At 51.0% G+C, this 11,568-nt stretch overlaps 5 protein-coding genes across 5 annotated transcripts; 2 read left to right on the plus strand and 3 right to left on the minus strand.

Moving 5' to 3' along the window:
* Positions 1-1,573: 1,573 nt before the first annotated feature.
* Positions 1,574-2,374, plus strand: YALI1_D34610g (uncharacterized protein; the record flags this gene model as incomplete). The annotated part of the gene is made up of 1 exon (XM_068282873.1): positions 1,574-2,374. One exon carries the CDS (start codon positions 1,574-1,576, stop codon positions 2,372-2,374), a length of 801 nt encoding a protein of 266 aa, XP_068138974.1.
* A 282-nt stretch (positions 2,375-2,656) lies between these two features.
* YALI1_D34621g (uncharacterized protein) lies at positions 2,657-3,271 on the plus strand (the record flags this gene model as incomplete). The annotated part of the gene is made up of 1 exon (XM_503304.3): positions 2,657-3,271. The coding sequence occupies one exon, from the start codon at positions 2,657-2,659 to the stop codon at positions 3,269-3,271; it is 615 nt and encodes a 204-aa protein (XP_503304.2).
* Positions 3,272-3,511: 240 nt separating this feature from the next.
* YALI1_D34643g (uncharacterized protein) lies at positions 3,512-4,924 on the minus strand (the record flags this gene model as incomplete). Its single annotated transcript, XM_503305.3, has 1 exon — positions 3,512-4,924. One exon carries the CDS (start codon positions 4,922-4,924, stop codon positions 3,512-3,514), a length of 1,413 nt encoding a protein of 470 aa, XP_503305.2.
* A 1,541-nt stretch (positions 4,925-6,465) lies between these two features.
* On the minus strand, positions 6,466-9,048 carry YALI1_D34684g (uncharacterized protein; the record flags this gene model as incomplete). Its single annotated transcript, XM_503306.2, has 1 exon — positions 6,466-9,048. The coding sequence occupies one exon, from the start codon at positions 9,046-9,048 to the stop codon at positions 6,466-6,468; it is 2,583 nt and encodes an 860-aa protein (XP_503306.1).
* A 552-nt stretch (positions 9,049-9,600) lies between these two features.
* Positions 9,601-11,568, minus strand: YALI1_D34710g (uncharacterized protein; the record flags this gene model as incomplete). Its single annotated transcript, XM_503307.2, has 1 exon — positions 9,601-11,568. The coding sequence occupies one exon, from the start codon at positions 11,566-11,568 to the stop codon at positions 9,601-9,603; it is 1,968 nt and encodes a 655-aa protein (XP_503307.2).

The raw sequence follows: 11,568 nt of genomic DNA on the forward strand, positions 1-11,568 counted from the left end.
TGGTGATCTTGGAGGAGAGAATTACACTGCATGCAGCTGCATCATGAAGCCAATTTGGGGGAGAGACGAAACAAAGTGATTGTGGAGAGCTGGAGGTGGACGGGATCCATGTGATTCAGTTATATGATAGTTTCTGTGGTCACGAGACTTGTGATAAATGCCTGTCTCACGATTTGGGCTCGTATTGCTTGGTGTAATATTATTTCCCTTCAAGTCCCTACAATATGAGTTCGAGTTTCTATATATATGTTTTGTCACTACCTTAAATCACGACTATAAGCCGCTCCAACTGTAAGATGTAAGACGAAGCACACTATCTGCGGGAGTAGCTTTTCCTAAGTAAATCTAACTATATTAACAACAAATTAAACATAGCGCAATCCCACAACGCCGATATCTCAATAAATTACTATTTGAGAAGAGGTCGTCGTTAGTATTATTTGTAACTTGTTTGTCTATCTCTTGAAATGCTTTCCCAATTCCTGGAACTTCTAGATCATTGAGCTTTATGTCCACCTCATACTCAACTATTTTTCAAGTAAATGTCAACCAAGTATGTAACTTAGGACATCAGCTCATCTACGGCTGAACTATGTTGAATTCAGTACAAATAACTGTTTCTATATACGAATTCATTAGTTTTAATTCTTATTTTTCCCCCTCGAGAGAAGCAGGCGTCGTATCCCCGTCGTATCAACATGAGGAGTTGTGGGGTTATGGATTAGTTGAGTGTTAGCTGGGTAAGTGTTCATTGCGTCCTAATAACGGAATACCCATCGATATGTAACTAACACACTTCAATTGCGTGTGTACCACTTGTCTCATTGATGTCCATTCATTCGATTGAGGATTCAAAAGTATGGTATCATTGCCATTCGATCTTCATCGCCAGATGCTCATGGACAGATGGACAAGTGTAATCAACATCTTGAGTTAGAGTTGCAAATTTCATTTTCCAGCCACCCATATTTGTTCAGCAATACGTAGTGAGTACATCAGCATGGTAAGATGTAGATCACGTGACGATATTGTTGAAGAGACAAAAACAACAGCCAAACCCCACATATAAACCCTTCCATTCCCCCAGCATCAATTTGTCACTACAGTCGACTTGTATCCGGAGATAAATATATCCGAAATAGTTGCAACGGCTCCGCAAACTCCCAACTCCAACTTAATCCAGCTTGCATAATATCGCACAGCACACAGTACGCTCTTATTGTTGGTTACTTGCACATAACAGAGAAGGACACCAAAGACAGCTTAATCACCACACAATGCCAGCCTCCCCCACCACCCCCCCGCCGCCGCCCCCCCGGATTTTGGAGGACCGCCTCCCCCACCTCCTCCTGGAGGAGGATTTGGAGCATTGTCGTCTGGAGGAGCACCCAAAGCTGGCCCTCCAAAGGGCGCTCCTTCTCGAGACGCCCTCTTCAGCGACATCACCAAGGGCAACAAGGGCCGACTTAAGAAGACACAGACAAACGACAGATCTGCAGCACAGACTGGAGGAGGAGGAGTGTTGTCTGGAGGCGCTCCGAAGGGACCCTCCTCTGCACCTGCCGTGCCGGGCATGGGTATGGGTGCTCCTGCTGTGCCTGGAATGGGAGCCCCGGCCGTTCCAGGCATGGGAGCACCAGCAGTTCCTGGTATGGGAGCTCCTGCTGCTCCTTCGGCGCCTGCAGCTGCGTCTGCCCCTTCAGCCCCGGCGATGGCCCAGCAAGACATGTCTGGCCTGTTTGCTGGAGGTATGCCCAAGCTCAAGAAGCGAGGAGGCAACATCAGCTTGACGGACGACCACAGCAGCAGCGGTAACTCGTCGCCACCTCAAGGGGGGGCTCCAGCCATCCCGTCGCTGCGAAAAACTTCAGGAGCTCCCTCGGCCCCCGGAGGTTTCGCTCCCCCGCCTCCTCCCGCTCCCCCTGGAGGCGCCCCTGCTATTCCGGGAGCTCCATCTGTGGCCTCCAGCTACAGAAGTGCATCAGCATCTTCTGGTCCCCCCCCTCCTCCCCCCCGGAGTGCCCCCGCCTATTCCTGGAGGAGCTCCCCCGCCTCTGCCAGGAAAAGTCAGCACCTCAGGAGGTGCTCCCACTTTTGGAGCTCCTCCTCCTCCGCCTCCAGGTGGAGCCCCCGCATATGGAGCTCCCGCTCCTCCTACACCGGGCACTTCATCGCCCAAGCCTCCCCCAAAACCTGCGAAACGTCCCCCGGCCCTCAAGCCCAAGCCCAAGATCCCTACTCCAGGCTTGAAGCCCGCGGTCCCTACTCCTGGGCAGCGACGATCCGTGAGCCCTTCACCTGGAGCCCCGCCTCCTCCCATTCCCGGTTCTGTGGCGCCGTCAGTGCGCCACGCACCTTCACAGTCAGTGTCTAGCATCGCGAGCTCAGTCAGCACCCCCAGCACCCCTCCTCCAGCCCCTCCGGCGCCCCCGCCTGTGGCCTGGAGGAGCCGCCTCCCCCAATTCCAGGCTCAGCGGCCCTTCCCGCTCCTCCTCCCCCGCTCCTCCAGCCAGGTTTTGGAGGCCCCTGTCCTCCCCCCAGTTTTGGAACCCCACACGCCGCCTCCGGCCTCCCCCCAGCTCCCTCAGCTCCCCCAGCTCCCCCAGCTCCCCCAGCTCCACCCTCGGAACCCCCGAGCACACCTAGAGGCCCTGCCATGTTTGGAGCCCCCATGCCCAAATCACCAGCTGCTGCATCGCCTGGAGCTCCCCCTCCCCCTCCTCCTGGGGCTGCTGCACCTGGTTTGGCTCCCCCAGCTCCTCCAGCACAGCCTCCGTCGCCAGGACGGCCCTCTGGAGCTCCCCCGCCTCCTCCTGGGCCTCCTGCTCCCCCTACAGATCAATTTCACTCAATGATTCTGGACGATGGAAGCAGCAGTGGGAGCCATGGTGCTCCTCCTCCCCCTCCTCCCTCTGCGCCACCTTCCAACGGAGGACACAGTCACGGAGCTCCCCCTCCTCCCCCTCCCAATGGAGGAGTTAACAGACGTAGGGACGTTGTCCAGCGAACTTCGACTCTAGGATCAAACAATATCCGAACGCTCGACACGTCGGCGTACACCATCGCTCCACGGGCTGTGAGCACGCCTGTAGGCTCTAGCTCTGGCGGAGGGGGAGGTTCCAAGCCGCCGCAGATCAAGATTGACGACAGTCGGTGGAAGTGGAGAAACGCTCACGATCTGCCCAAGCCCAGACGGTTTGAGGGTAAAACAAAACTGTATGCCAGTGGCCGGGGTTCGTCGGTGCCCCTTAACCTGGCTGCCTATGAGTAATGAGGAAGGATGTGGATGTACAATGACAGGCATGAGTGGATTACGAATTGCCAAGGATGATCTACTCATAGATAATATATATGAATGTTGACGGAAGGGTTCTAGTACGTGGACACCCATATACTGATAAATTGTAGTGTATCTGCGATAAAATCTATTGTACAATGAATAAATACGAGTGGAGAGAGTGTGTGTCTCCAAAAATCCTGTTTGGTGGTGTTCCAAACTACTGTTGGTGAGTTACTGCTTGATGGGCTGTACTCTGGAACCCTTACCGGCCTTTCCAATAGCGACCACTCCGCTCTCAGGCCCGCTTCGTCGTTTACCGGCGACTTTGCTTTTACCGCTAAGGTTTCTGTTGCCCCAGTTTCGTGTGACCAGGTCACATGCCGAGATGCTCGTATTGAGAGATGCCTTGCGTTCGAACGGCACGTACTCCTCGTCGAGAATGACCTGACCACGGTTTGACGACGTCCACTTCTTTCTCTTGAAACCCTGGGCTCGGTCGTTTACTAGACTTCGGTCCAGCATGAGTAGCTCCTCGACATCAAGACTCTCGTCGTAGTTGAGTTCGTCTGCGTCAGGCACAAAAACCGGTCCCTGCCAGTTGGTTCCTCCAATTCCTTCCTTCATGACTCCCTTGTCCATGTGTTGAGAGTAGAGCTTTTTCTCGAGTCCCAGTCGAGTGAATCCCCGGAAGTAGCTGAGTTGCAGCAGCTGGTCCACGTCATGCAGGCGGTACTGAGCCTCTACTGTCAACAGCAAATCCAGAGCTTCAATGGCAGCCATACTGACTTGAGGTTGGGTCACGGGGAACAAGTTCGAGTGTTCCTTGAGCTTCATTCGTCGATATTCGTCAGTAGAGTGGTATCTGTAGGGCACTGTTCCATACAGACATTCGTAGAAGACCGCACCCAAACTCCACCAGTCGACCAGATGGTTGTATTTCGCTCTGACCACCTCGGGTGCCATGTAGCCAATGGTTCCACAACCGCTGTCGGTCTTGTACTCTCCATACGGCAGCATACAAGCCACGTTGAAGTCTCCCAGTCTAGCGTGTCCCAGTTCATCCAGCATGATATTGTCTGGTTTAATATCTCGGTGGACAACGCCCTTTTCGTGCAAATAGGCCACAGCACAGGCCACCTCGACCACCCAGAAGCGGATGGTGGCCTCAGAAAAGGTCTTGCGTTCAATATGCCATCGGAGATCTCCACCGGTCATGAGGTCCAGCAGTGTGTAGAGATACTCGCTGTCGCAAAAGGTCTGGTGAAGATTGCACAGAAATGGGTGCTGCAGTCGCAGCAGGATTCGGCGTTCGTTGAGCATCAATTGTGTCCGGCCCAGCTTGACGATATCTTCTCGGACAGAGTACTTCAGAGCGTATACATTGTTGGTGGTCATTTGCCTGACTACTCTCACTTTACTGAAAGCTCCACTACCCACAACTTGCAGAAGTTCGTAGTTGTCGAGATTATCGAGCGACGCACTGCTGTCAATGGTGCTGGAGTCGCTGGGGAGCATCATGGGATCGGATACGTAGGGAGGGGGCACCTTGGGTTTCTTGGGCGGCGCCTGGGGAAGAAACGACTCTCGTCGTCGGCTTGCTTCCTCGGGGTCTTCGTCCGCAAGTCGAGTTTGAGCTTGTCCCATGGCGGTTGTGGCTTTGGTCGGTGGTGTGAGGGAGTGAGGGGAGGAAGATGGCCTTCCTACCGAGGACGTTGGTGATCGTCAAGGGGATTTGGGCTGAGGTTAACCTGGCAAAGGTTATTATAAGCGGCAATGGTTTTTTATCAATTTTGGAAGAAGATGATTTTTGGTATCGAGACGGAAGAGTAGTGGCAAGCTTATCCTCCACCGTTTGACACATTATCAGCTGCCTGATAATGACACCAAGCCCAGGACAAGCCCTTCAAAAGGTCTGGCAGTTGCAAGCGCAACTTTAACGGGGATCTCTACATTATAGGGCGATAGATCTGCGGTACGAAAGCCACCAGCATATTCGGTGCTACAGTAGTAAGTTGATTCGAAATACTCGTATAACCGTTCAGACATCAATTATTCACGTATTTATTAATTCAACCCCCCATTTGACAGGTCACCCACAGATGATGGTACCTAGCCGTACGATACATGGATAGCGTCTCCTATTCATCAGGCCAAACTCAAACAAGCCATCCCATGTAAAACTATATTGAAATCATGTCCGAACAAGTGAGTGCACTGTGAGAGTGTACATATAGGCTCGTTCTGATCAATAAGTAGGGACGATTTAGGTGAAGGAGTGTAGAAGACAAAGTGTCTAGTAGATTGGCTAAAAAGCTCCGTCCATCATCTACCCCACTCCCCTTGTTCATGCACAGACAGTTCTACCGGATACCACCGATAGATTATTTTATGTTAACAAAGACTTAAAAAAAGGGGAGGACCCCTTCCTTGTGAACCTTGCATGGGTTGGGTTTAGCTTATTGCCAGGGGTCTAACAACTAATGTAGAGGCGTCTTTAGACCATTTAGTGGTAGGTGTTAGTAGAAAAATTATTTGGAGTCCCTTTTTTTAGCCCTCACCATCTTTTCCCGACCCAAATACCCCCTAGAAAGCCCATCTACGGCTGCCGTTGCAACTCCTACAATCCTCACGTTAAAGTTCAACTAAAGATGAGTTGCAGCAACGGCCAGCAAGGGGTGACGATCTTGTCGTGAAGCGCACCCAGGAAAATCTTACGCGGTTCTACAACCTGCTTTGTGGCACCGAACAATTCGTGACTAGGTTTCGAATCTCCGGCTTTGTTGAAAATATTTCATTCATCGCGCAATCTTCCCCAACGTCTTTGCTTCTTTTTCAAACCCCGTTATCGCCTGGGTTCCGGCATGTCCAGGCCGATGGAACCCTTAAAAAGAGTAGCAATTAATAGCATCACGGAAGGGAGAACGCACTGCGCAAACTCATTGACGGCTCTAGAAAAGATTTATTCTATAATATCACGTGATAATCACCCAAATACACCACCTTTGACCCCTCATATTCTCATCTCAATCCCGTTGAAATTTCGGAAACTCAATTTTAACCGAGACAGACCCTGCAACCTGACGCACTCTCTAAAAAGGTGTGTAAGTACTTGTAGCATGAAAGGTGGGCAGGTGGAGAAGACACAACACGTCTCAAATATTAAATTACGTAATTATCTATATTATTTACACCGATCTATATACGAGGACGACAAAAATGCTGCTGAGAATCACATCAACCAGCGCAAATTGCAACACCGTCCACACAAACTGATACAACAGCTTGGGAGAAAAGACTGTCCAGATGAAGAGATGCTCTCTGAGGAAAAAGCAAGTGATCATCACCGCCGAAATGGCCACACTGGAAAAGGCCAAAACCACGTAGACTCGCAGCGTCAGCGCCTGCTGCACCAGCTTAGTCGTCAGCTTGACGTCATTGTTCTTCTCGGCAATCTTGGCAAAGATGGCGTTTCGAACGTGATCTTCAAGCAGGAAACTGAGTCCGGCTGTGGACCAGTACAGAGGGCCAATCCAGTTGGACACAAACGTCAACACGCCCACAAACTCAATCTGGTAGAGTGTGACGCCATTGTAGGCGTTAGACAGGTCGATGGACGCCATACTGTTGGAGTTACCCATTGAGAAGAATGACACCTGCTCAAGAAGTAGAGTCGAAACCGACAGCACCAGAACGAGCTTCTGGAATAGTGCCTCCGTCTGGTAAATGTCACGTGATGAGAAGATAAAGGACCGGTTGGTGGCCTTTCGTAAGAAAATCTCTAGAAAGTAGTACACCATAAACAGCGGGATGTTTTGGATCCGCGACTGCGTGATGAGGAACAGAGTTAGGAACGCATGCAAGTCGCGGATGAGATTAACCTTATCGGTCCCGGCCAAACTCAGGACTCGGTACAGGGAGCCTGCTGCAATGGTGGAGAAGGCAAACCGAGCCAGGCCGGCCATTCGAGCGTTCACCTCGTTCAAAGTACCGGGTAGGCCCATCAGATAGAGCAGGGGAGCAGGGACAACCTCTCCGGCCTCCCAGGCCTGGGTAATTTTGAAGCCCACAGAGGCAAAAGTGGTAATGAGAGTGAGCAGAAAGGCCAGTTTGGACTCAACCTTGGAAAATCCGTATCTCCATACCTTGTTGAAAGCCACTCCGTAGGTGACGAGAATAAGGATCCAGAGAACTGGGTGGTTGCCGTCCTTGGACAGCCACGTAACTATGTCGTCCTTCTTGGTGAATTTTTGGCCCGTTTGGTTCCAGGAGATCATCATTCGCACGAAGACCTGTACAAACATCCAGTTGAAACCGTCTCCAAACTTGTTACGGCTGCCGGAAATGTACAGAAACGCCATCCAGCCTGATGTGATCCAATACCAGATTTGGTGCTCCTCCTCCACAGTAGACGAGCCGAATACGGAAATGAAATAGACCAGCAGAATGATGAGATAGAGCCGTTTCAGCCCCTGAACTGCAAGAGTCAGGGCTGAGAAGACGGTCAGAGCCAGAATGGTAGATAGGAGACCCAGACCAATACCACCGAGCATATCGTTAGTATTATAGTTGGAAGATGCATGAGTCAGGTACGACTGGGCCTCATATAAAAAGTTGTAGTAGTCCTTAACTGAGGGGTTGCTGTTGAGAGTGTCGTACAGCTCGTAGACCTCTTTGGCGTCACTTTCACGTGACGCTTGGCCCTGTAAAATCTGGACCATCTGATCTGCATTGTTTTTGAGCACATTGAGCTGATCTTCGGGAGACCAAAGACCCAGCATTTGAGACACTAGCACTCCCAAGTTGTTTTTGGGAGTGTTGAGGCCCAGAAGTGCTGTCAGAGTAGGCACCAGATCCGTCTGGTCCATTCTGGAGTGGTATTTGTAGGTGTCTGTCCAGGGCAGAGGAGAAGTCTCCGCTGTTTCAGTAAGCTGAGCTGTTTCAAATTTGGGAGAAGCAAAAACCATGGCCGCAGATGTTTCTCCAGCACTACTTCCTCCGTGATTTCCGACCTCGTTCATGCCGTGATCGCCCAGAAGAATCAGCACCGTGTCGTCGTCACAGCTGTTGTACAGCTTGTCGAAAATATCGTCCATCTCCTTCTGTTTGGCAGGCATAAATGGAGATTCAGGACCCGTCTTATGTCCAATATGATCCAAACCGAGATAGTGCAGAATCAGCACATCCCACTCGGTTTTCTGGTCCAATTGGGTGTCAATATGACGCGTCACATTGTTATCCACCTCTGTGTAGTCCGACACAAAAAAGGAGGCAGTTCCTTCACAGTCGTCAAACATGCCTGGGAACAGCTTGATCCAGGTGTCGTCTCCAAACATGTGGATTTTGCGGCCATCACGGGACGCCTGGGCCAGCCACGAGTCCTGGTTAGCTAGCGTGGACGAATTGTCGCTCTCGGCAATGTTGAGAACCGCGTCCAAAAAGTTTGGCGTCGATCCAGTTGTCAAACCCTTGATACGGGGTAAAGTGACTGTTGGAGGCGTCGAATGGGCCGTGAAAGGGATAGCGCCACCGGAATTAATGCGCTTGTGAAGTTGTGGACAATTGCTTTGGTCCGAAAATGCGAAATCGCTTCGAAACGCGTCCACCACCATGATGATGGCCTTTTGGAAAGGCGCCTCGGTGGAAACACGTGATTCGGTGTATCCAGGAAGCAAGACACGTGAGGGCAGAAACCCGCGGGCAAATAGTAACACCGCAGCAAGCTGCAGCACCACAATGGTCACGGCCAAAGTCCACCTTTTCCAGAGCATGTTGGTGTGTGGTTAGTTGTTCCAATACTGTAATACAGAGTTGCATCTTGTCTTATATTAGGATTAGGGTTGAGGAGGAGTGATCGAGGGGTGAATTGGAAGGGAGTCTGTGGAGGGTGATTTTTGAAGGCAAGATTGGCCTTTACGAGAATGTCGTATTTTGTTTGCATATTTAGTCGATTGATTTCTTTCTGTGTAATTTTGTGGCGCCCAATGAATTCTATGACATGTTTCGTGTGCTTGGATATGCAGTGAGTGACTTAAGTAAGTTCTAAGTAGTAAGTACAATTTTGAGATGTCTCCATTGAAGTCAACAACAAGGATGTGGAGTAAATATGTTCAAAATATGGTCAATTGATATAAATAATAGCTAGTAAAAACATCTACTGCATAATATACATTCTGACACTTCTGATATGGGTGTCTGATATAGGTGTTTGGCTCAGTTGTAGTAAACATATTTCACTAAAATTGTGTTGGCAAGTAGTAAGATCTAAATAATCTATTAAAGACATACGAAGAAAAATGAATAAAGTCAAGTCTAGAATCTGCTTAACTCTCGTAATCAACCCAGGGGAGATCGATAAAGGAGTCAGGGTACTGCATTTCCAGAGGTGCTTCGTCTCCAGACTCAAGGGGAGGCAGTGGGGCGGTAGGGAACGGAGCATCGTCAAAGTGGGAGGAGCTGGTAGTGGGCTCAGGCTGCTCGATGAGATCCTCGGGGGCCCAAGAGGTCCGGATATCAGTAGAAGTGGTCGAGGGAGTAGAGAAGGAAGAGGAAGAGTACCTGGATCGGGCAGATCGGGTAGATCGAGAAGAGTTGGTGGTAGGAATGGAGAAGGCCACGGTGGTGGTGGTGTTAGCCACATAGCTGGAAGACCAGATGGTAGAGGTGTTGACCAAAGAGGTGGGCCAGATGTAAGAAGTCACAGGAGTGGAAGAGTTGAAGGCCGAAGAAGAAGTCCACCAGGTGGAAGAGGATGAAGAAGGCCAGGCGGTGGAGAAATTGCTGCTGCTGGTGGTCCAGGAGTACTCAGTCGACGTCTCCTCCCAGTCCTCGTATTCCTCATATTCGGACTCCCAGTAGCTGTCGTCAGTCTCATAGTCTCGCTCCTCGAAACCCAGAGAGGTATTGTACGAGGGAGTAGTGGGGGCAGCTGTGGTCAGAGGAGTAGTGATGTTGAAGATACCAGTGGGGACACTGATGGGGATGGAGGTCCAGAGGGTGGATGAGTTGTACCAGGTAGTAGGATAGGCGGTGGAGGAGTTCCTTGTGTTGGACACGTACGAAGAAGTGGGTGCAGACTCAGACCAGGTAGACGTGTTCTGTCGGTGTCGCTGGTATGGAGGGGAAATGATGGTGGAGTTGACGGGAACGGGATTCCAGTACTCGCTGTTCTCGGAAATAGAAGAGCTCGTGGGGTAGGCAGCAGTAGAAGAGTTGTACCAGGTGGAGCTAGAGTACTTCGTCTCGGTGGAAGAGTTGGACCAGACAGAAGATGTGGCTGTAGCGTGAGAGGTGGTCACGGCCTTGGAGGTGGACTCGGGGTCTCCAGAATACCAGGAAGAAGTCGAGACAGTGTGGTGGTACCAGGAGGTCCAGTTCATGGAAGAAGACGAGGTAGTGTCAAAGTCTCGCTCATAGATGGGAGCAGTAGTGGAAGAGTTCCAGATCGAGGTGGGGCTAGCTGAGGACTCGACGGAGCTCCAGACCCAGGAAGAGGTGTTCACAATGGGCGTAGGAGTGGCTGAAGAAGAAGTGTTCCAGAGAGTAGTGGGGGAAGCAGAAGAAGAAGAAGAAGAAGTCCACCAAATGGATGTGTTCCAAGCGGTGGAAGTCTGCGTCTCAGACTCGGTCCACCAGGTTGAAGAGTTCCAGGCAGGGGTAGACGAGGTAGCAGTCTCAGTCCACACGACAGTGGAGGTATTCCAGAGAGTGGTGGAGGAGGTAGACGTGTTCCAAATGGGAGTAGGTGTAGCCTGAGCGGTAGAGGTGTTCCACAGAGCAGAGGTGGAGTACCAGTATTCCTCATCTTCGTCATCGTCCTCGTCCTCAGTGTCTTCATCATAGTCATACTCGTCGCCGTCCTCAAACCCGGTGGGAACTGGAACAGCTCGTTCAACATTAGTAGGGTACGCAATGGTCGAGGTGTTGGAAGCGGTCAAGATCGCAGTGGAAGTGTTCCAAGCAGAAGAAGCTGAGGAGAACGTAGAAGATTCCACCGGAGTGGAGCTGTCGACGTAATAGGTGGTGGGACCAACAGACTCGGCCGAAGTGGTCCTGTTGTTCCACATTGACTCCAGAGAAGAAATGTCCGACATGAGTTCGGACCAAATGGGCAGAGTGGTATGGGTACCATCATCAGACCAAGAGGAAGAGGTGGTCAAAGAGGCAGAGTAGTTGGTCGAAGGAGAAGCTGAAGAAGAAATAGTAGTCGTGCCATTGGTCGCATTGTACAGGTTGTACTGAGCGGAAACCACAGCTGCAACAGCTGCCAGGGTGGCGATTGGGAACTTCAT

This window comes from Yarrowia lipolytica, chromosome 1D (genome assembly GCF_001761485.1).
Source record: "Yarrowia lipolytica chromosome 1D, complete sequence".
Classification (NCBI taxonomy): domain Eukaryota; kingdom Fungi; phylum Ascomycota; class Dipodascomycetes; order Dipodascales; genus Yarrowia; species Yarrowia lipolytica.